The following is a 23,961-nucleotide window of genomic DNA, read 5'->3' as shown; positions in this document are numbered from 1 at the left end:
CTGTGAACTGCCCTGAGGACTTATGATGAAAGGCGGGATATAAATTTAATAAAGAACAACAACTCCTCCTGTAAGGTCCCCTAGAAGGCACATTAAACTGAGAACGAGTTTGGTACAGTGGACAGAGCGTCAGACCTGGGAAAGCAGGGTTTGAATCCCCACTCAGCCAGGAAGCTCACTGGGCAACCATGGACCTCAACCTAATCTACCTCACAGGGATTGTTGTGAGAATAAAATGGAGGTGTGGCAGGAGAACCATGTCAGTTTGCATTTCTTAGTACAGAAAATATTGATCTGATGTGCAGAGGATCCTTCCTATTCTACTTAATTCAAGAGGGTTCTGGAAACTTCTGGAAGCTTCTCTGTGTGAAGGAAACAAGTAGAAGGTTCCTGGTGTTTGGGTTATTCCTTCAGAGAAGCTGAGCACAGCTGGTTTAAACTGGTTCTTTTATCTCTTTCTGTCAAGGTCATGCTGACTATAAAAATAGGTCAGAAGGAGCCTGGGTTTCACACTTTCTATCTCTTTTCCTTCTGGTGTGGTGTTCTGTATACAGTGTTAAGGTTTAGACTTATTAAAAGTTATTGTAAGTTTAAGTTAAGTCTGCTGCAACTGGATTTCTTATGAACGGTGCCAATCCTGAATGTACTGGATTTGTGACCATTTGCCTTCAGTAGCAGTGAAGCTCTCCTGGATGAAATACAATAGCCTGTGGTCTATTTTGGGGGAATCCTGCAACGTGTTTAAGTTTTTACTCTGCTAACTGTACACTGGAATCTACCCTGGATCAATATTGAGTAGAATTTCAATGGCAAACCACTACTCCTTGTTGTGCTCCTTGGAGAAAAGGTTGAGATAGGAATGCAATAAATAATAATAATAATAATAATAATAATAATAATAATAATAATAATAATAATAATAATTTATTATTTATTGTCTATTATTTATACCCCGCCCATCTGGCTGAGTTGCCCCAGCCACTCTGGGCGGCCTCCAATCAAGTGTTAAAAACAATACAGCATTAAACATTAAAAGCTTCCCTAAACAGGGCTGCCTTCAGATGTCTTTTAAAAAGAAGATAGCTGCTTATTTCCTTCACATCTGAAGGGAGGGCATTCCACAGGGTGGGCGCCACTACCAAGAAGGCCCTCTGTATGGTTCCCTGTAACCTCAAGTTCTCGCAATGAGGGAACTGCCAGAAGGCCTTTGGCGCTGGATCTCAGTGTCCGGGCTGAACGATGGGGGTGGAGACGCTCCTTCAGGTATACAGGATAAATAAAGTAAGAGACAGGCAGGCGGGCGGGCAAAGGACAGACGAACACTTACTTGCTGAGCGGCGTTGGCATCTTGTGCCAGTGTGTCTGGGTCATACATGGGCTCAAGGGCTTCCAGGGCTTTCTCAGGCCGGCCCAATTGCTGCTGAAGGGTAGAAAGAGAGATCCTGGCATCCAGGTGTAAAGGGGCGAGTTCGACGACTCTGCCATAGCTCTCCGCCGCACGATCGATGTAGCCCAAGGCCTTCAAGCATTCTGGAAAGGAAGGCAAAGAATTGCTGCTTCACTCAAGCCAGCCAGATGGGTAATAATAATAATAATAATAATAATAATAATAATAATAATAATAATAATAATAATTTATTATTTATACCCCGCCCATCTGGCTGGGCCCCCCCCCCAGCCACTCTGGGCGGCTTCCAAAAGAACATTAAAATACTATGATACATCAACATTAAAAGCTTCCCGAAACAGGGCTGCCTTCAGATGTCTTCTAAAAGTCTGGTAGCTGTTGTTCTCTTTGACATCTGGTGGGAGGGCGTTCCACAGGGCGGGCGCCACTACCGAGAAGGCCCTCTGCCTGGTTCCCTGTAACTTGGCTTCTCGCAGTGAGGGGACCGCCAGAAGGCCCTCGGTGCTGGACCTCAGTGTCCGGGTAGAACGATGGAGGTGGAGACGCTCCTTCAGATATACTGGACCGAGGCCGTTTAGGGCTTTAATGGTCAGCACCAACACTTTGAATTGTGCTCGGAAACGTACTGGGAGCCAATGTAGGTCTTTCAAGGGAAAGGACATATAATGAGATGACAAAAATGTTGTTAAAAAACATTTCCCCCCAAACCAGAGGCATTCCTTTTGGGAATGGTGAGGTACAGATAGTAAATTATTACTACAATGGTACCTTGGGTTGCAGACGCTTCAGGTTACAGACTCCGCTAACCCAGAAAAAGTACCATAGGTTAAGAACTTTGCTTCAGGATGAGAACAGAAATCGGCAGCAGTGGCGCGGTGGCAGTAGAAGGTCCCATTAGCTAAAGTGGTGTTTCAGGTTAAGAACGGACCTCCAGAATGAATTAAGTTCTTAACCTGAGGTACCACTGTATTTTCCTCCACTCCTGCATATTCTTATGTATCAATTTAATTCAATTTCTCCCTGTATTTACATTACACTGTTGAATTTATCTTAGTCCTGCTACCTTGTTTTCATGTGTTTACATTTATTTTCCAAATACTCCACAAAGATTTCCCACTCCTCTTTATATACTTGATCTTCTCACTCTCTTATTTTATTCGTTAGACCTGCTAGTTCTGCATATTCTATCATTTTAAGTTGCCAATCTTCCTTATTGGGGTCCTCACTCACCCGCCATTTTGGGGCTAGCAAAATCCAAGCTGCTATCATTACATACAAGAATAATTTTTTCTGACATATGGGTACTTCTGACGTCTGCACCATTCCCAAAAGGAATGCCTCTGGTTTGGGGGGAAATGTTTTTTAACATCTCATTATATATCCTTTCCCAATACCCTTTAACTATTTTGCATGCTCACCACATATGAAAAAATGTTCCTTTTGTTTCCTTACATTCCCAACACACATCAGATTCAGATTTGCACCTTAGCTTGTTTTTTTTAGCTTTTATTAGTTTACTTTCTGGTTTTCTGGTTTTATTCTGTTGTAAACAGCTATGATGCTTTTTTTAGGAGACCTGTGGCATATAAATATAAGGATTAATAAATACATAAAATCTAATCATTATAAGGTATTAAAAGGAATGCTCCTAAAGAAAATCCTTTTCTGCAAGAGACTCTTGAATCTATCCAGGACGGGGTCTTTCAGCCTCACTATGAATCTTGCCACCCCTGAAATCGGCACCCCTAGTATTAGGGTCCCCAAAAAACCAGCCACCTTATCTTCCACTACGAAATGCGACCCATCTAGTGTGTCAGAAGAGCTTTCTAGCAATTTCAGCAGCATTGTTACCTGCGTGACGGAGCCAAACGACCGCCAAATTGTATCTTTCTGAGCACACCAGGGAACTCAGAAGGGGGAGTGCAGAATTATATTCTCCGACATCAAGGAAGGCTTCTGCAACATCGAGATACAAATCTCCCATATCCTCGGGGTTCTGCTCCACTAGTGTGGTCAGTAGGAGCTGGCAGAACAACAACAAAAAAATCAAGCACAAAAAATTTAGACGAAAACATTAATCGTAAACAGATACAAAAATATATATAATAAAATGATCGATTGACTGGATTTCTAATTGAAAACATTAAATGCAGACTAAACATCCCAGCCATGTATTGCAGCATCCCATTCTCCTAAAAACCAACTAATTTTTTTAAATGTCATGAAAGGACCCTAATTATTTAAGGGAGGACTGGGGAACTTTTAGTTCCTCCAGATGCTACAAGACTACAGCTCCCATCATCCCTAACCATTATCATGAAAGCAGGGGCTAATGGGAACTGGAGTCCGACAACATCGGAAGAGACAAAGGTTCCACAGCCCTCATTTAGGGCCAGCATAGGCAAACTTGGCCCTCCAGATGTTTTGGGACTACAACTCCCATCATCCCTGACCACTGGTCCTAATAGCTAGGGATGATGGGAGTTGTAGTCCCAAAACATCTGGAGGGCTGAGTTTGCCTATGCCTGCTTTAGGGTATGGCAAGATGCACGCTTTTCTCCAGAGATTTTCCATAAGCAGGATGATGGATTCCTGTAGGATCCGACCCATCAGATGGACAAAAATGTCCATGTGGCGAAAACTATCCGGTGTAACTTTTTTTGAAATACATCCTTCAAGCCTTTCCAAAGAACCCTTGTAGAGGAAACCATAATACTGGAAGAGGGGGATTTGAGCCAGGGGACCTACACTCCCCCAACACAACCTCCCTTCATCCCCAGACATCATGGTCAAAGGTCAAGAGGGCCGGAGGGCGGCAACACAAGAATGGGGCCTTCTCTGCAGTGGCTCCCCGTCTGTGGAATGCTCTTCCCAGGGAAGTTTGGCTGGCACTTTCATTATACACCTTTAGGCTCCAGGCAAAAACCTTCCTTTTTAACCAAGCCTTTGGTTGACCTAATTAACATCCTATGCCCTTTTAAAATGTGCGGAGTGGGGGGTGGGGGCGGCTATTGAGTTGTTGTTTTTATTTTTATTATGTATTTCATGGTTTTATATTTTGATTTTATTCTGTGAATCATCCTGAGACTCCCGAGTATAGGGTGGTATATAAATTCAATAATAATAATAATAATAATAATAATAATAATAATAATAATAATAATAATAACGGGAGCTGGATTCCAACAACAGCAAGAGGGTCAGAGGTTGAATGATAGACTTTGACCACATTTCTATGCCTTAGACTTGTATAGCTGGACTAGGAATGAGCCATAGCACATATGGTGCAAATATTCCCAATGTCGACTGAATCACTTACATTCTAGAACACTCGTGCTAATTTCCCTTGACACAACAAAGCTATAAAGGCTATGCATTATTATAGCTCATGGACAGAACCTCGCCACCGCCCGCCTTTTAAAATAAAAATCCCTTTAAAATCATTTTTTAAAAATCCAATTCATGAGCTCAAATGGACTTTAGACCTCTCCTCTTTTTAAAAGCAGTCCCAGAATGCCCTATGACAAAGTGCTGGCAAAGCAGAGGGAAGTTTGAAAAACAATTTGTGATTTGGCAAGAGGATAACCTTTACAAAGAAACATTAAAACGAGAAACTGTCCGCACAGCTAGTACAATTTGCCCAAGCCGCTGCTTGGATCTCAGATCATATTTTTATAGTAGCAAAAAAACCCCAAAACCCCACCCCTGTATTTACTGTAACTTCATTGGAATCTCACTGACTCCCAAGAAAACCTCTCTCTGTTTTTCTTCATTCACTTTTGGACTTACATTGAGAGGCTCCAAAATATTCAGGTGCACCAAGCATACCATAAGTTTCACCGTGATGTCTATGGGAACACCCTCAGGTATGGAGCAGGTAACCTTTTCTGAAACTAGAAGATAACAACAGGCTTTTTTTCTAACCAGCATGGTATCGTTTACAAGTGGGACCTAGGTTATATTTCCAGATTACTCCAATCCTTCACTTGGAGCTTTTACTACAACCAAGCAGTATATAAAGGTAAAGGGACCCCTGACCATTAGGTTCAGTCGTGGCCGACTCTGGGGTTGCGGCGCTCATCTCGCTTTATTGGTCGAGGGAGCCGGTGTACAGCTTCCGGGTCGTTGCCAGCATGACTAAGCCGCTTCTGGCGAACCAGAGCAGCGCACGGAAATGCCATTTACCTCCCCACCGGAGTGGTACCTACTTATCTACTTGCACTTTGATGTGCTTTCGAACTGCTAGGTTGGCAGGAGCAGGGACTGAGCAACGGGAGCTCACCCCATCGCGGGGATTCAAACCGCCGACCTTCTGATCAGCAAGTCCTAGGCTCTGTGGTTTAACCCACAGCGCCACCCGCAAGTATATATGCTTTGTTAAATAACCAATTTTAAAATGATTTTGCGCTTAGAGTACATGACAGAAGACAAAGTCCAGTTAAAACACTGATTCGGGATGGAGGGGAGGGGGAGAAACAGTTCAAATTCATTATTAATAACATGATTATTAACTGGATTTCATATCTATCCTGCCATCCCATGGCAGCTGAAAGTCAGTATACCAATTGCATAAGGCAAGGTTTTGTAACGGAAGGCAGTGCAGGAGCAGATCTCACATTTAGCTGGTAAATTGTGACACCTGTTTTGCAGCAACTGAGTTAGTTAAAGGTAAATATCAGAAATTGAAGGACACTGAAATCCAGAAGGGTAGCTAAGTCACTGAAGGCACTTGAAATAAAATTTCCAAATGAAAACAACAAACAAACCAACAGTTCCTTTCCTGTAAATGCTATAAGGGTCTGATCTACTGCTCTATAAACAGGATGTCTCCATAACATAATTGGGCTTGCAATTCAATTTCCATCCCCCCTACTCAAATAATAAGAATGCTTCATCTAGCAGAGAATCATTGGCTCCAGTACAGATGTGCTGCCAAGTCGTTCGTTTTCCAAGGCATTGAAAAATAAAGGCAAAATGTGAACCGACACAATGCCATTGTGAATCTAGTGGCATTATCTTCCAAGTCACACCAGAAAACCAGAATACGTGGGGAGATTATGTACCATTGGTACAGCTCACTGCGGAAGGAACCGATAACCTTAGTACTGTACCTTGATTCTCTGAAGAATCGTTTGGTCCCTCTGTCTTCTCCAGTACAATTCCTGAAAAATCTGTAATGACCTAAAAAAAAAATAGAAAGCAATCATTGACATTTGAAAATAAAACCAGCTTTCCTGGGGCGGCGGGAGGCATCTTTAGGAGAGGGGGAAACTTTTTAAAATAAGGGCTTTTTCAACACTGGCTCCAGCCTGGTGGAACGCTCTGCCTCATGAGACCAGGGCCCTGCAGGATCTGATTTCTTTCCGCAGGGCCTGTAAGACAGAGTTGTTCCGCCTGGCCTTTGGCTTGGAGTCCATTTGATTTCCTGATTCCCTCCCCCTCTTTCTTTTTCCTTTCTCCTCCTGTGATGAGGCTGCCTTTTAATTGTTTTAATGATTTATGTTGTATTTTAATCTTGTTTTTAAGTTGTATTCATTCAACTCATTTTTATTATTGGTTGTTAGCTGCCCTGAGCCCGGCCTTGGCTGGGGAGGGCGGGGTATAAATATTTTTTTATTATTGATTATTATTATTATTATAAAATGCATCTCTGGGTTATTTGTGGGGCATAGGAATTCGTTCATTCCCCCCCCCAAAAAAAAATAGTCTGGCCCACCCCATGTTCTGAGGGACGGTGGACCAGTCCACAGCTGGAAATGGTTGCTGACCCCTTAGATGGTTCTTAGATCCCTGCTCAGGCTCAATATAACTAAAGGACAGCAACCTTCCCTAAGCTCAGCCAAGAACGCTGTGCCAACGATGGAGAAAATAGAGATTTCGTCAGACTGTGATCGTTTTGACAATTCCATTTTCTTTAGAGCCTATTGCCTAGCTAAACTGAAGAGGCCTGCGCCTGCCTAGCTTTCACAGAAGAGAACTAGCTGCTTTTAGGTACTGTATGTGGCGAATGTCCGCCACAAAACTCTGAAAAGAATAAACTGTTATAATCTATGGTGGCCATTGTATGCATGAAGAGAGAATCAGCCAGGCATGACCATTGTGATTTATCTTGAATTGTTTTGTAGACAGGTGAAAAAGGATATAGGGAGACGTTTAAAGAACAGGAAAATTAGACAGAGTCTTAATAAAGATTATATGTAATCACATATGATGAGGGCTGATCTGAAGAGCCAAATGATTTTGATTGGTTCAGGATGATGACACAGGGTGCAACTGTTAAGATTGGTGAACAGAAATCATGTGTGCGATCTGGAAGTGTATAAGAAACATTGCTTTGGATGTGGTTCTCTGCAGCCTTCCTCCTTATTTTTGAGGCTGCCCCGGAATGCATTAGCATTTCAATAAAGGCCTATCTTTTCACTGCCTCTTTCCCTTTGGGGTTTCTGGGAGGGATACCTCCAGTCTAGCAACCCTTAAAAAAATTTCTCCCAACACCAGCAAGGGCACAAAGTTAAGCGCTCCTCTTGACTATTGTACAACTCCTTCATCTGCATAATTATGAAAGCTCAAGAATATTCTGGAAGCTTCGCAACCACTTTCTGTTCAGCCTGTTTTGAATGGTCAGGAGTTAAGGCTGTACAGGAGGTTAAAATAGTAAATTGGCTTTATTTTGGACACATTGCATTACCATATTTTTCGCTCCATAAGGCGCACCTGACCATAGTTTTCAGAGGGGGAAATTAAGAAAAAGCCTGTCCGCTTCTCGGGGCTGCTGGGGGAACCCCGGGTTTCCCGCCCAGCCCCAAAGAGCAAAGCTAGCGGGAACCTGCTCGCTGTCCTGGCTTCCTCTTTAGCCGTGCGCAACCTCTCCGGCCGGGAGAGGCTGCGCGCGGCTATGGCAAAAGCCAAGACAGCCAGCGGGATGGATCCTGCTGGCTGTCCTGGCTGCTTTAGATGCGTGCAACTGCGCACAGCTAAAGCAGCACCCTTTAAGGAGTGCGCGGCTCCTGCAGGCTTTTCTATGAGGAGGGAGGACTGACACTGCCAGTCAGTCCCTTCTCCCTCCTCGGGGAAAAGCCCGCAAGAGCTGCGTGGAGCTTGTGTGGGGCTTTTCCTGCCTGCCTCCCCCTGCATTCGCTCCATAAGATGCACACACATTTCCCCTTATTTTTTAGAAGGGAAAAGGTGCGCCTTATGGAGTGAAAAATACAGTAATTGTTTAACGTATTGCTTGCTACCTGGCATCTTGGATGGCGAGTGTCACGTACATACACCTCATATGCATAAAGCGCTATTATACTGCTTCAACCATCATGGAGAATCCTGGGAACTGTAGTTTGTTATGGGCGCTGACCTCTCAGAACTACAATTCCCAGCATGCTTAACAAATTCTAGTACTCCGGATTCTCCATGACCGTTGTATAATAGTGCTTGAAAGGTACGGTGTGGATGTGACCCCAGGACCCTAAAAAGGGGGGTGGGTATGGTCTGAAGGAATGCAAGGCCACCAATTTTCTGGAGCCATTCAAGTATGAGTCTGGCCAGTACCTGGATAACTGGCCACCTGGGAGGCCCACCTAGCTGCCTTGGACCCCAGGACACAAGAAAGGTGGGGTATAAATACAAGGACAGATATAAATTTTGCCCCTTCCAATGTGCCTAACACAGCTAGCCCTTACAGGAAATTAATTTAACGTGCTTACGGCCAAGGCTTTGTCATACTGTTTGTTAGAGATATACAGCTCGGCAGCTATATTGACATCTTCCATGGATACGAGGTTCTGGTGTTTACCAAAGGCTTCTTCCATTATCTCAATAGCAGCAGTGATGTCATTGGCCTCGTAATAGCTCCTATGGGAAACAGCAGTAAGGTAATATAGTTAAATGCAGGTAATAACTTGTTTTAAAAATTAAAAGGAAACATATAAAGCCGTTAGAGAATTTTCTAGGCAAGCCGTAAAGCATAATGCCCACCCCCAGTCCAAAACACCTATCATGTGTTTGTGCAAAGTATATGGAAGTAATGCTAAAATGTGTCCATATTTAGCGTTTGTGTCCCTAACATTTCACTAATTTCTGCAAATTTCCATCTAACGGTTATGACTTCAGCAATATCCATTTCTTTTTGCATGGGATTAGTCTTCTGTATAAAGCCGTCTCCCTTAAAGCTCATTTCTATAAAACCATCGGAGGCAGTGAGAGATTTTACTTTCTTGGGCTCCATGATCACTGCAGATGGTGACAGCAGCCATGAAATTAAAAGATGCCTGCTTCTTGGGAGAAAAGCAATGACAAACCTAGACAGCATATTAAAAAGCAGACACATCACCTTGCTGACAAAGGTCCGTATAGTTAAAGCTATGGTTTTCCGAGTAGTGATGTATGGAAGTGAGAGCTGGACCATAAAGAAGGCTGATTGCCGGAAAATTGATGCTTTTGAATTCTGGTGCTGGAGGAGACTCTTGAGAGTCCCATGGACTGCAAGAAGATCAAACCTCTCCATTCTTAAGGAAATCAGCCCTGAGTGCTCACTGGAAGGACAGATCATGAAGCTGAGACTCCAATACTTTGGCCACCTCATGAGAAGAAAAGACTCCCTGGAAAAGACCCTGATGTTGGGAAAGATGGAGGGCACAAGGAGAAGGGGACGACAGAGGACAAGATGGTTGGACAGTGTTCTCGAAGCTACCAGCATGAGTTTGACCAAACTGCGGGAGGCAGTGGAAGACAGGAGTGCCTGGCGTGCTCTGTTCCATGGGGTCACGAAGAGTCGGACACGACTAAACGACTAAACAACAACAAATAAAACCATCCCCACACCAAAGGATATGGGCATGGTTTTAGGGCGCATGGCCCAGTCAGCTAAGCCGGCCCAACTCTGGTCAGTGCCCGGCTGGGAGACAACCTGGGAATCTCATATATTCCTTGGGTTCTATTGTGCAAGAAATCTGACATGTAAATAATAAAGAGAACCATTCTGTTCTAACACCCTTGCACCCTCTTGTCATTTATACATTATCAAATGCTATTTTCTTCCCTCACCTCTTTCCTGCCTTCCTGGTTTGTCTCAATCCCAAAAACTGGGGTCACCCTTGTTTGCCTCAAGAAGCACACACATTCTTGGGACAGCAGCAGCGATGCGACATTTCGCCTCGGCACGCTGTAAAATGTTTGACTAAATGCTTACTTTGCCATATCCCTAGCCAGATGCATAAAGCGATCCCCATCAAAAGGAGTTAGGAGATTTAAAATGCGTCTGTAGCCATCCATTGCCAGTTTATGTTCTCCCAGCTGCTCGTAGAGACTCGATCGCTCCCACAAGTATCGCACATTGGTAGGGTCATACTTCAGAGCTATAAAAATAAGAAGAGGCATTATTATATTCAATAGTGTTATAATAATGATAATACCAAAACTAACATAACAAAACAATAGTAGTAATATTATATTATAATTTTATTATTATTTATTACTATTACTATTCTTACTACTACTACTATTAACAACTCTGCCAAAACAAACAGGCACAAAATCAGATTTTTACAGCCCGAAGAAACTGTTCTCATTATTTACTAAGTGGAAACACCAATTTTCAGAAGCGCTATACCTCTGTGTATCAAATGCTGTGAGCTCACAAAGGCATCTGGACTTGTCTCCATTGGAAACAGAATTCTAGGTTTGGCAGACAGATTTGTCTGATCCAGCAAAAGACGTTCTTAGGCTCCAGTGCAATTTATGGCAGCTGGTTTTTCTTTCTCACACATGTAATATTGCATCTCTTTGCATCACTATAATCATCTTTCTTGCCGTATTTCATTTTTTTAAAAAAATAGAAATAAAGGTTTATACAGTGGTGCCCCGCAAGACGAACGCCTCGCAAGACGGAAAACCCGCTAGACGAAAGGGTTTTCCGTTTTGGAGGCGCTTTGCAAAACGAATTTCCCTATGGGCTTCCTTCGCAAGACGAAAGCCCATAGGGAAATCTCCGGGACAGCGGGGAAGCGCAGCGCTTCTTCCCCACTGTCCTCGGACCTCCTCCGAAGGCTGGCGGTGGGGCGGAAAGCCCTTCTCCCCGCGCCAGCCTTCGGAAGGCTCCTCCGAAGGCTGGCGGTGGGGCGGAAAGCCCTTCTCCCCGCGCCAGCCTTCGGAAGGCTCCTCTGAAGGCTGGGGGTGGGGCGGAAAGCCCTTCTCCCCGCGCCAGCCTTCGGAAGGCTCCTCCGAAGGCTGGCGGTGGGGCGGAAAGCCCTTCTCCCCGCGCCAGCCTTCGGAAGGCTCCTCCGAAGGCTGGCGGTGGGGAGAAAAGCCCTTCTCCCCGCGCCAGCCTTCGGAAGGCTCCTCCGAAGGCTGGCGGTGGGGCGGAAAGCCCTTCTCCCCGCTCCAGCCTTCGGAAGGCTCCTCCGAAGGCTGGCGGTGGGGAGAAAAGCCCTTCTCCCCGCGCCAGCCTTCGGAAGGCTCCTCCGAAGGCTGGCGGTGGGGCGGAAAGCCCTTCTCCCCGCGCCAGCCTTCGGAAGGCTCCTCCGAAGGCTGGCGGTGGGGAGAAAAGCCCTTCTCCCCGCGCCAGCCTTCGGAAGGCTCCTCCGAAGGCTGGCGGTGGGGCGGAAAGCCCTTCTCCCCGCGCCAGCCTTCGGAAGGCTCCTCCGAAGGCTGGCGGTGGGGAGAAAAGCCCTTCTCCCCGCGCCAGCATTCGGAAGGCTGCTCCGAAGGCTGGCGGTGGGGCGGAAAGCCCTTCTCCCCACGCCAGCCTTTGGATGGCTGTCCTGAAGACTTGCGGTGGGAGGAGGGTTTTCCTTCCCACCGCCAACATTCAGAATGCTGTTCTGAATGTTGGCGGCGGGGAGGAAAAACCCTCCTCCCACCGCAAGCCCTGGGAACAGAGGAGAAGCACTGCGCCCCTTCCCCTCTGTTCCCGTACCTGTCCTGAAGGCTTGCGGTGGGGAGAAAAGCCCTTCTCCGCACCGCCAGCCTCGCAAGCGGTTTCCATAGGAACGCATTAATTGATTTTCAATGCATTCCTATGGGAAACCGTGCTTCGCAAGACGAAAAACTCGCAAGAAGAAAAAACTTGCGGAACGAATTAATTTCGTCTTGCAAGGCACCACTGTAGAAGAATGCTGACCCACTAGAACACAGTCAAGTTTATTTTTAAAAATAATTTTGATTAAAGACTTTCCTGATTTACAAAAGTACGTGCATTGTCTCCTTTTTCAGGTTTTAGAGTCTTTTCTACAGATCAGTTATATTTGTTGTGAGACATTATTGTTGCATACAGTATAACGTTGTGGTTTCAAACTATCATGCAGCCTATCAGTAATTCTTGGAAATATGACGTTGCTATCAAGGATTAGCTCTCATGGGTCATTTTATCAGGACACCAAGAGGAATGATTTGATGATAAGTCTTGTTACTTCTTAGCTAAACCAGCTAAGCTGTTAAACTAGCTTGCATATAAATACACTGGGTGTGGTTTACCCCTCAGCAGAAGCCTTGGAAAAGGACTTGCTTTGTGAGACATGGCTCCCCGCCCCATCTCACTTGTGCATTCCCCCCCCCACACACACACACAACCCGAAATCTGATTCGAGAGGCATTGGGAAAATCATCCAAAGTGTGCCAGTGAAAATAGGTTCAACAACACTGCCAACAACCAGATTCTAGCAGCTAATAAATTTGCTGTTGTAAGTGATGCAAAACAATCAATAGCAGAAAAGAAAATGCAACTAAAGGATGTTCTATTTCTTAAAAATCCATTTCTTTACCTTTTCCATAGCAGAAGATAGCCTGCTTAATATTGTCTTGCTCAAGAGACATTTCAGCTAGCCTAACCCACTCTTCAGTGTCACTGGGGTTTAAGTGAGCGGCAATCAATTCAAACTGCAACGATTTCTCCATGTCTCCTTGGTCTTCATAAATCATGGCGAGGGTTGAGAATGGTTCATAAGCGAGAGGCGCTGCTCAGATAAAAAACAGAAACGTCTTAGCATTTTAAAGAAACTCATCTCTCTGTATAACATTAGTGCATACAACCAGGACTGCGCATATTCTGCCGCTGCTCAAACATTCTTTGTCTACTAATTTGTTTCTGAATGCAATTCAAAGTGCTGGTTTTGACCTGGAAGCCAAGGTGTGAGACTCAGAAAGTATCTGAAGGTCATATATATATAGACACACACACACACACACACACACACACACACACACACACACACCGTATTTTTCGCTCTATAAGACGCACTTTTTCTCTCCTAAAAAGTAAAGGAAAACGTGTGTGTGTCTTATGGAGCGAATGCAGGCTACGCAGCTATTCCAGGAACCAGAACAGCAAGAGGGATTGCTGCGCAGCGATCCCTCTTGCTGTTCTGGCTTCTGGGATAGTCACGCGAAGCCTCTTCAGGGCAGGGGGAGCGTTCCTTCTGCTGCCCTGAAGAGGCTTTGCGTTGCTTTCGCTGAAGCCAGAACAGCAAGAGGGATCACTGTTGTACTTGACTGCTACTTATGTATCACATCCCACACTGCTGAGTTCAGTGAGGCATCGCAGCAATCCCTCTTGCTGTTCTGGCTTATGGGATTCAGAATATTTTTTTCTTGTTTTCCTCCTCCAAAAACTAGGTGCATCTCATGGTCTGGTGCGTCTTATAGAGCGAAAAATACGGTGCCTGTCAAATTGTTAAAATCATCACCTGAAGCCCCGAGGAGTTAAGTGCTGTTACACTCAGGTGCTGTTTTGCAGCATTTCCTCTTCTGGATGCCCAGCCTTGAGAAGAAGTGGTTAATTACCTGTGACGACCATTTCCCAAGCCTGTTTGCTGACATTATTATCTCTTTTTTTGCACCAGATGAAAAGATTTTGTTTACCTTATCTCAAAGCAACATTTTAATTTGCTGTTTTGTGCTCCCTTTTGAAATGTTTTAAAGTTATCGGTAGCTTCAGATTTTGTTTAGATTGTGATTTTGTTTCAAATAAGTGTTGTTAACTACCTGAAGACCATATGGGTTGAAAGGTCGGATAAAAATGTTTTTAACAATAAGTAGTTCACAGACTGGTGCATTATAATATGGCAAGACAACCTAAGTCAGTTCCTGTTTCTTATCCTAGAATGTATGACTAAAGAACATACATAAGAAGAAATCTGTGTAAAGTCAATTAAAAAATTTGTAAGGTTGTGCAGAAAACTCGCCCCCCCCCCCAAACGCACACACACCAACTAGACGTTTTAACTCAGTTTCTTCTTAAGGTAATCTCTGGGAAAGGTATCCAATTAAATATAGGAAGCTATAGTCAGAAAATAAAATTGAAAAGTCCTAGATTATCTGTAGGTGCTCACATCATGCTACTGACGATCTCCTTGGATCCTAACCAATATAATTAGGTAAGCCAATACAATATATGCTAAACAAAGAAAGATGTCCAAACACAGTACAGTGGTACCTTGGTTTACGAACTTAATCTGTTCCGGAAGTCTGTTCTTAAACCAAAACGTTCTTAAACCAAGGCGTGCTTTCCCATAGCAGCGGGGGACTCAATTTACACTCAACAGGAAGCGGAACATGTTCTGCTTCCAAGGCAAAGTTGACAAACCAAACACCTACTTCCGGGTTTGCAGCGTTCTTAATCCAAGTTGTTGATAAACTAAGCTGTTCTTAAACAAAGGTACCACTGTATCTGCTGCTAATGTTTACACCCATATACACTGCACTATATGTATTAAATTTATTTCATTGGCCCTTTCAAGTTGTCGCCAGTTCAAAAACATCACTCAACACCCCTCCCCAAACAATACCTTGTCTTATGATTTCCATGCACATCAGAATGGCTTCTTCGTGCTCGCCTCGAGCAAACCTGATGTTTGCTTCACCCATGAGGCCTCTAAGGGCACGGGGCAATTTACTGCGGGGACGTTTTTCCTAGTAAAAAGATTAACAGTTTTTTATTTCATTAAGGCGACTAGACACTAGAGTTCAACTTGCATTATGTTGCAACTTGCAATGAAGAAGAAGAAGAAGAAGAGTTTGGATTTGATATCCCGCCTTTCACTCCCCTTCAGGAGTCTCAAAGCGGCTAACATTTTCCTTTCCCTTCCTCCCCCACAACAAACACTCTGTGAGGTGAGTGGGGCTGAGAGACTTCAAAGAAGTGTGACTGGCCCAAGGTCACCCAGCAGCTGCATGTGGAGGAGCGGAGACGCGAACCCGGTTCCCCAGATTACGAGACTACCACTCTTAACCACTACACCACACTGGCTCTCCAATGATATGTGCGTTATTCTTTTCCTAATAAGAATAGCGCATGAACCAAGAGTATCCCTTAAATTGATTAAATTCTGGTATTTTGGTCTGGTATTTCAGAAAATGAAACAAAAATTTAGGGTTATTCTCCCCACCACCAGGCCCACCTTAATCAGACTCCTGCAATCAGCATTCATTTCTTAAAACGTGAACGTATCAGGCTCAGGGGATATGTTATATGAAAAAACCTCCATTGGGAAATTAATATTAGATACTGTGGCCTGACTAAACCTGAGTCATACGCAACAATTAGTAACTTCGGGGGGAGAAATAAGAATTCCCCTTAGAATACAGAACGAATTCTATGGAGCTGAAATGACTATCAGAATACATGTCCAGGAAGACAAAAATATATACAACAGTTGTGTGAGAAGCCCCCTTTCATCTCTTGCGGACATTTCTCGCTGAATTGGAGTATCTCTTTCAAAGTGTACCTTTCTCCCCTGCATTTCAGCAATAGCCAAGTCCCCTGGAGGTTCTTCAGTCTGAAAACACTTGCCTTCATCATTTTCTTCGTCTCTCTGTTAAGCACCATCTCCAGGGCAAAAACATCTCCTGCTGTAGGCTGTTCAGAGATCTCTTCGTCTTCATCCTCTTCTTCCTCATCCTCTTCTTCCTCTTCATTCTCTCCCATCATAGAAGCAAAAACTCGATGGACAGATTTGCTGACTCCATCTGATGTCTCTTCTGATTGGGAGGGAGAAAAGTTACAATGTTCTCCAATGAGAAATCATGCAAAATTACCTCCTCCTCTCACCAATCTTTCCCTATTTAAGAACATTTTCTGGTTTTTTGTTTTTTTAAAGTTGCACAAATTGACTGCAACTGACACTTCCTACAATCTGCTGCCATCAATTCCACAGACTCATGGAAGTTATTGGAAGTGCTTGTATTTGGGGAAATTGCCACATTGCATTCGTGTAGGTCCTACCACGCCAGGGCTAGGAATATGGGTAGTAGTTGGGAAGAAATTGCTCCCTTTGCTTGAAAAATATTATTTGTATACAGCCTGAGCCATTAAGTCATTTTCAATAATTACAGTGGGATCAAAGGGCCCACTGATATATTTTCTAAGTTAGTGAAAATAATGGAGAAGCCAATTACTAGAAACAGTGATTGAACCAACAAATATCTATTTCATAAAACGGACCATACTTTTCCGTGTATAAGACTAGGTTTTTTTTACTGAAAAATTATGTTTAAAATAAGGGGTCGTCTTATACAAGGGTGGTGCCTAGGGGGGACATGGGATTGGTTGATGCTGTGAGCCGGAGATGGTCTGCAGCGTGTTATTGGTGTCTGCAGCAAGGGGCGGGCAATAGGCTGCTTCTGCCAGCAAGGTGACAGATGTTAGGAGGCTGTTGCAACGTGTGTGAGTGTTAGCGTTGGCCAGGCGGGTGAGTGATTTTTGGCAATCCCCCCCTAAAAAACAACTCTCTGCAATCTTCCGCAAAAAAGCTGAACAAGTCTGGTTAATCTCTCATTTTCTTAATTTTTAGTCCTCAAAAATAGGGGCGTGTTATACATGGGGGCGTGTTATACACAGAAAAGTACGGTAACAAGATCTTTTGTGATTGAATCTCCAAACAATCTGGTTCTATGGATCACTTTTGGCTACAGCCAATAACAAGTAACAACTTCTTCACCAGTAGCTGAAGACAACTTGGCACCTGAAAGCAAGCCTAAGAAGACCCACCCCCACTCCAGTCTTATAAGAAAATCAGTGAATATCCTGGGAGCATCAAATGCTGTCGCATTGTTGGTTAAGGGTTCATGCAGAAGTATTCTCTACTACACACTGAACAGCAGTGATTGAACCTAGGTGCTTTTGTATACAAAGCATGTACCAGCAAACATTGTTTCTCTCACACAAATCATTATAGGGAAGCCAAGAACAAACCTTGACTTTGGATCATGATTTGCTTGGAGAAAAATAAACCATATGCACTGGCTGGTACGTTAGTCTAAGCAAGCTGCTCCTTGCTTTGTTTTCCTGCTTGCCTAAAGGAGAAGCAAAGCAGGAGAGCTTGCACACTCAATATTTTGCTTAACAATGCTTAATGTTACACCTAAAAGCTACCACTGAGCAGGTATGGCATTTTTAAATCCTTCCAGTTAAACATTTCGTTTAACATGTACCTTCTGCTTCATTGTGACCCTGAGGTCCAACAGATGGTCCTTGTGCAGATGTAGAAGGAGCGTCAGGATCTTCGACATTTTCTTCAGTAAGTGCATTTTCTCCATCCTGTAAAGATCGGCAAAATACGATGAAGAGAAAATATGAACTTTATAACATTACTATCAATATGGAATGCAGTTCCAAAACAACTTACCTGCATAGACGATGGTACTGATTTTGGGCGATTAGACTTTGGTTTGCTGTTGTACAACTGAATCAGGGACCGTTATTCAAAATTAAACTGAAACTCATTTATCAAAGGTGTACATTGTACATACTGGAATAAATTGTTCCATTAAAATTGTGAACAAAAATTTGTAGTGAACTACTTCCAGGAAATATATATGGGTAAGACGGACACATTCCCCTTTTCCACCTCTTTCATTGTGTAGTTACTGGGGGTTTTTGCTCCCCAGAATAAATCATATAAGCTTACGTATCACTAGTCTTTAAGACGGCTGTATAAATCAGTGTTTCCCAACCACTGTTCCGCGGCACACTAGTGTGCCGCGGGAAAAATTAAAAAATTCGAAATATATATATATATATATATTTTAAAAGTCAAATTTTCGATTGGGGCGCCGTCACTAGATGACCCCTGGGGTTCCCTCCCTCCCTCCCGCTCTGCGCCTCCCTCCTCCTCCTCCGGGGAGGCCCTTCCTGGCTCTCGGCCAAGGCTTGGTGGCTGCCACTCACTCACTCGCTCGCCCACCCACCCGTCCCTCCATCCCTGCACCCAGCCTCTCCCCCTCCGTCCCCGGCGCGGGGGCTGCCGGGATCCGTAGTCCCCTCGCCCTTGGGCTCCGCGCCCGCACGGGGTGCGCGAACTACGTTTCCCAGCGTGGCCTGGCGGGCCGGGCGTTTTGTTTGAAGCGCTCTTCTCCCGGCCATGGAATGAGCGCGGCGGCGGCCGGGCGGGCAGGGGCTCTTCCGCGCAGACCCCGCGCAGCCTGCCTGCGCCCCCGCGGAGATCGGGCGGCAGGATGGAGCCCGGGGATCCCCGCGGAGGCGGAGCGGCGGAGGTGGAGGCTGCCCCCCAGGTAGGGCTGCGTCGGGGGGTTTTTATTTTTGCAATGCTGCATCCGCGCCGGAGGGGACGCATCGGACCGCGGGGAAACCCCTTGGCGGGCGTGCAAGGCAATGCATGCGTGCAGGCGTTGCATGGAGTGCAGTGCAATGCAATGGCAACGCGGCGCCCTGCATGCATGCATGCAACTTCCACCGGCGCTCCGGACTTGGCAGGTGAGGGGGGTCCCCAGTGGGCGGCAGAGAGAGTCGGGAGGGCGAAGGGGAGCCGGGGGGGAGCAGCGCTGCTCCCCGAGCCGAGCCCGGGGGGAAACTTCGGCGTCGTTGCGCCGGGTGTTGGAAGCGGAGGCTGGTGGGGGCCCCTCACCTGCAAAACCTGGTCGCCTCTCATATATTTCGTGCATTGCATTCATCGCCCGCTTTCTCCTCCAAGGAGCTCCCGGGGGCGCGCGTGGTTCTCCCCGTGTTATCCTCGCAACAACAGCCCTGCGAGGTGGGTCAGGCGAGTGGCCCAAGGGAGCACCCAGGGATTGTCCTGGCCAGGTGGGGTGATTTGAACCCTGCTCTCTGCCCGGTCTACGTCCTCATTTAGCCCCCACATGTGCATGACTGCATGACTGAGGTTTTCCCCCCTCGTCTTGGCTATGGTGTGAGTCTGTCCTGTTAATTAATGGGGTTCTGCCTTCGGAGAATATGAGCCAGCCCTCAAGGAGGTGATTATGTAATTTGCTAGCAATTCATGTCCCTCCCGGCGTGACGCTGTGCGCTGACGTCACGGGGCTGTAATGGTGGTGTGCCTCGAGATTTTTTTCATGAAACAAGTGTGCCTTTGCCCAAAAAAGGTTGGGAAACACTGGTATAAATGTAGCCCTACAAATTTTTAAACACACATTATTCTACTCCACTGTATATCATTAAAAACTTGTACACTCAGTACTTTTTTCTGGGGGGACACAGAAGTATGCATACCCCTAAACATTTTGTGAATCCAAGTTTGGCCTCATTGAGGGGAAGTATTTCAATATGAGAAGGAAAATGAGAGTACCCCTAAACGTTTTTTAGAAAAAAGCACTGGGTACACTAGTGTAGCTAGTTGCCTTAATCTATGTGAAAAAAATAACATGAGAATTGCCATACAGATTTCTGTTTCCAAGACAAAACCCATATGCTTGAGATCCAGTCCATTATCTTTGATACACACATAAATTGGTAAGCATCTTGCCTCCCCTCCTAACCAAAAGTTTTTGATCCTAGAATACTATATTTGCTTCTGGATAGTGTGTTGTGTATTTTGTCTATTCAGCATATTGAATTATTGCTATTCATATGTATATCTGTATGGGGAATATCTAGTTACCTTTCATTCTTTCTCCCCCCCCCCACCACCACCACAGCAGACCAGTTCAACTACGACTTTTTATCTACTTTAAAAATTAAAACTACATTGCCCACTTAGGCTGGGAAAAACTGGAGGCTCACTTTCTGCTAGACTCAAACAAATCAGCACAGTCCACCACCCCGTGTATTGCACTTAATACAGAGTAACATAAACACTGCCTTTTTCCAAAGTTTCCCTACTATTCAGTTATATTATCCTAAAAAGCCAGTACCCAACAGCTATCACTTTGCTTGCAGTCAGATAAATAAGGTACTTCAAATTAAATCACCCAATTGGGGTGGGCAAAAAGCAGGTGGTTGTAATCAAGGCACTTAATGCAATCAGAGCTGTGAGTGAGTGTATTTTTCTAATCCTTTCAATGTGTGTTCCTAGCAAATGAAGTGGGATTTGAAAACCACTCTGTAATTGCCAGTATAAAAACAGGAGTCGTTATCCCAAAGTACAAGTGTGCAACTTTGTATCTGTAATGCAGATAATTAAAAAAAATTATGATGGGTACAATGCATTTCGGGAAAATTTATAATCTATCTTAAAAACCATTGTAAGCAGCCAAAATCCGTTCAAGGGATTGGAATAACACTTGCAAAATATTTGGATCATTATAAAAGATGCAGGAGGAAATGAGAAACCATAGGACCCACAAAGCGGAAGAGGGAAGTCCAGGAGATTATGTGGAATCTTATTTCTATATTTTATGTTGATTTGTGATAGTAAAAATTTAATTTGAAAAACCCACAAATAAATAAATTTACCAAAAAAAATCATCATCATCACCCTTCCCCCCCACACACCCGGTTTTGGGGGGACGGTGTTTTCGCGGGGTTTTATTGCCAGGCTTGCTTGCAAACGACGGTCTGCCTTGAGTGACTTTAAAAGTTCCCACGATAGCTGCAAATGTTGAGGGAGGGGACTCGGGGATAGAAGCGAGGAGTCCACCCCGCCAAAAAACACACACTCCCCAACCAAAACACGAGAAGAGAGCGCCATGAAGGCAATGGACCCCTTTCTTTCTCCTCAGCTGCAGGTGGTGGGCGGGGGGGGGGGTGTCGTGAAATCTCACCTTCCTCTCTCGGCTTTTGCGCTCTTCCCTGCGCCTCTCAAACTCCTCGAAGGAGATTTTCCCTTCCAGGTACTCGATAAGTTCGGGGCTGAACCCCGACATTTTTGCAGCGAGGGGCGGGGGAAGCAACAATCCAGAAAGCCTTGTTTCTGCAAAGAGCGAGGAGACTGGGGGAGTTCTTAATGCGAGGGACCAAACGGTCCGGCACTGAAAATAGTCCGGGCTGAAACAAGGAAGGACGCTGGGGGCGGGGAGGACGCCGGCGACTGTCTGCGCATGCGCCACTATTGCACGTGAAGGCCGTCGTTTCACGCAGTTCTGTAAACCTGCGCTAGGAAGAGAGAAAAGGACCTCTTTTCTCTGCCCTGAGAGGGTGGGAACGTCAGTAGCATATCGTGATCAACGTTTATATTACTGAAGCTTGGTGTTTGGAAGAGAATGGCCACCTTTTTCCCCGGGCAGAAATGACCTGACCTGGGCAGAAATGTTACACGTCGTGATTTTGTTGTTGTTTAGTTGTGCTACTCTTATGAAGATTTTTGCAAAATGCCTTCTCTTCACAGTCAGCCATAAACAGGGCTATCAATGCTGGTAGAGGTTAAGGGTGACAGTGAAGAAGAAGAAGAAGAAGAAGAAGAAGAAGAAGAAGAAGAAGAAGAAGAAGAAGAAGAATTAATACCTCACTGATCTGGCTGGGTTGCCATCTATCCATTCTAAGTCAGCTCTGCTGGTTGTTAAATTCTTGGCCCCATTCATGGTGGGATGAAAGTTAAATTTGTTGTTGTTGTTTAGTCGTTTAGTCATGTCCGACTCTTTGTGATCCCATGGACCAGAGCAGGCCAGGCACTCCTGTCTTCCACTGCCTCCCACAGCTTGGTCAAACTCATGTTTGTAGCTTCGAGAACACTGTCCAACCATCTCGTCCTCTGTCGTCCCCTTCTCCTAGTGCCCTCCATCTTTCCCAACATCAGGGTCTTTTTCCAGGGAGTCTTCTCTTCTCATGAGGTGGCCAAAGTATTGGAACCTCAGCTTCAGGATCTGTCCCGCCAGTGAACACTCAGGGCTGATTTCCTTAAGAATGGATAGGTTTGATCTTCTTGCAGTCCATGGGACTCTCAAGAGTCTCCTCCAGCACCATATAGTGGTACCTCGGGTTACATACGCTTCAGGTTACAAGTATTGGAGCCTCATTTTCAGCGTCTGTGCATGCACAGAAGCACCTAACATGCTTTGTTACTTCCAGGTCACCACGGAGCGCAACCCGAAAATACTTCACCTGAAGTTACTTCAACCTGAGGTATGACTGTATATCCCAACCTCTCCTTAAAAGAGTTTAAGGTGACACACATGCTTCTCCACTCCCCCCCTCCCTTACAGCAACCCTGTGAGGTAGGGTTAAGCCAAGAGGCATTGACTGGCCCAAGTTCACCGACTGATCTTCATTGGGATTTGAACCCTAGTCTCCCAGGTCCTAGACTGATACTCTAACCACTACACCACACTGACTTGTTGTTTCAGAAGGCAGGAGACAACTGAGTTACTAAGGCTAGGAGGAGGAGTGAAAGGGCAATACGGATAGAGAGGCAAGGATGGCCAAGCCATGGGCAGCTCTATTGTTGTTTAGTCATTTAGTCGTGTCCGACTCTTCGTGACCCCATGGACCAGAGCACGCCAGGCACTCCTGTCTTCCACTGCTTGGTTAACCTCATGTTCGTAGCTTCGAGAACACTGTCCAACCATCTCGTCCTCTGTCGTCCCCCTCTCCTTGTGCCCTCCATCTTTCTCAGCATCAGGGTCTTTTCCAGGGAGTCTTCTCTTCTCAAGAGGTGCCCAAAGTGTTGTAGCCTCATCTTCAGGATCTGTCCTTCCAGGGAGCACTCAGGGCTGATTTCCTTAAGAATGGATAGGTTTGATCTTCTTGCAGTCCATGGGACTCTCAAGAGTCTCCTCCAGCACCATAATTCAAAAGCACCCATTCTTTGGCCATCAACTTTCTTTATGGTACAGTTCTCACTTCCATACATCACTACTGGGAAAACCATAGCTTTAACTTTACGGACCTTTGTCGGCAAGGTGATGTCTCTGCTTTTTGAGATTCTGTCTAGGTTTGTCATTGCTTTTCTCCCAAGAAGCAGGTGTATTTTAATTTCGTGACTTCTGTCACCATCGGCAGTGATCATGGAACCCAAGAAAGTAAAATCTCTCACTGCCTCCATTTCTTCCCCTTCCCCAAGAGAATGGCCACCTTTTTCCCCTGGGCAGAAATGAGCTGACCTGGACAGATATGTCACACACTGTGGTTTAGTTTATATAAAATATGCTGGGATTTATGTTATGCAAAATGAACCATGGAAAGAGAAGGAGAGTAGCTGGGGAAACCCAGCCAGATGGGTGGGTATTAATATTAATAATAAATAATATTTTAAGGTTGTTTAAATGAATGTTCTAAAATGTAGAACAGAAAATTCAATAAAAAATGTACAGTGCAACCAAGCACAGAGGTGTACCTAGGAGTTGTATTGGTGTCTTGTCACTTTACTGCAACAACCAGGGTTACTTTTCCACAGGAGCTCACAGGAGCCTAGTGGGGGCCATGACCATTCTAA

The 23,961-nt window shown here is 45.1% G+C and overlaps 1 protein-coding gene across 1 annotated transcript in view; it reads right to left on the bottom strand.

The window, feature by feature from the left end:
• GTF3C3 (general transcription factor IIIC subunit 3) overlaps positions 1-21,564 on the bottom strand; it is a 34,409-nt gene extending 12,845 nt beyond the window's left edge. The window contains exons 1-11 of the mRNA XM_081211326.1: positions 21,356-21,564; positions 17,831-17,936; positions 16,191-16,378; positions 15,187-15,310; positions 13,165-13,356; positions 10,596-10,761; positions 9,112-9,259; positions 6,520-6,589; positions 5,198-5,301; positions 3,260-3,431; positions 1,328-1,530 (exon numbers count right to left, since the gene is read on the bottom strand). Of these exons, the coding sequence (XP_081067452.1) occupies positions 1,328-1,530; positions 3,260-3,431; positions 5,198-5,301; positions 6,520-6,589; positions 9,112-9,259; positions 10,596-10,761; positions 13,165-13,356; positions 15,187-15,310; positions 16,191-16,378; positions 17,831-17,936; positions 21,356-21,457 (1,575 nt within the window). The 5' untranslated portion in view covers positions 21,458-21,564. The remainder of the gene's footprint in view (positions 1-1,327; positions 1,531-3,259; positions 3,432-5,197; positions 5,302-6,519; positions 6,590-9,111; positions 9,260-10,595; positions 10,762-13,164; positions 13,357-15,186; positions 15,311-16,190; positions 16,379-17,830; positions 17,937-21,355) is intronic.
• Positions 21,565-23,961: the final 2,397 nt, after the last annotated feature.

This window comes from Podarcis bocagei (genome assembly GCF_964188305.1).
Source record: "Podarcis bocagei genome assembly, chromosome: 1".
In the NCBI taxonomy this organism is placed as follows: Eukaryota; Metazoa; Chordata; class Lepidosauria; order Squamata; family Lacertidae; genus Podarcis; species Podarcis bocagei.
The sequence above is the reverse complement of the archived record's forward strand: the minus strand, read 5'-3'. Positions and strand labels throughout refer to the sequence as shown.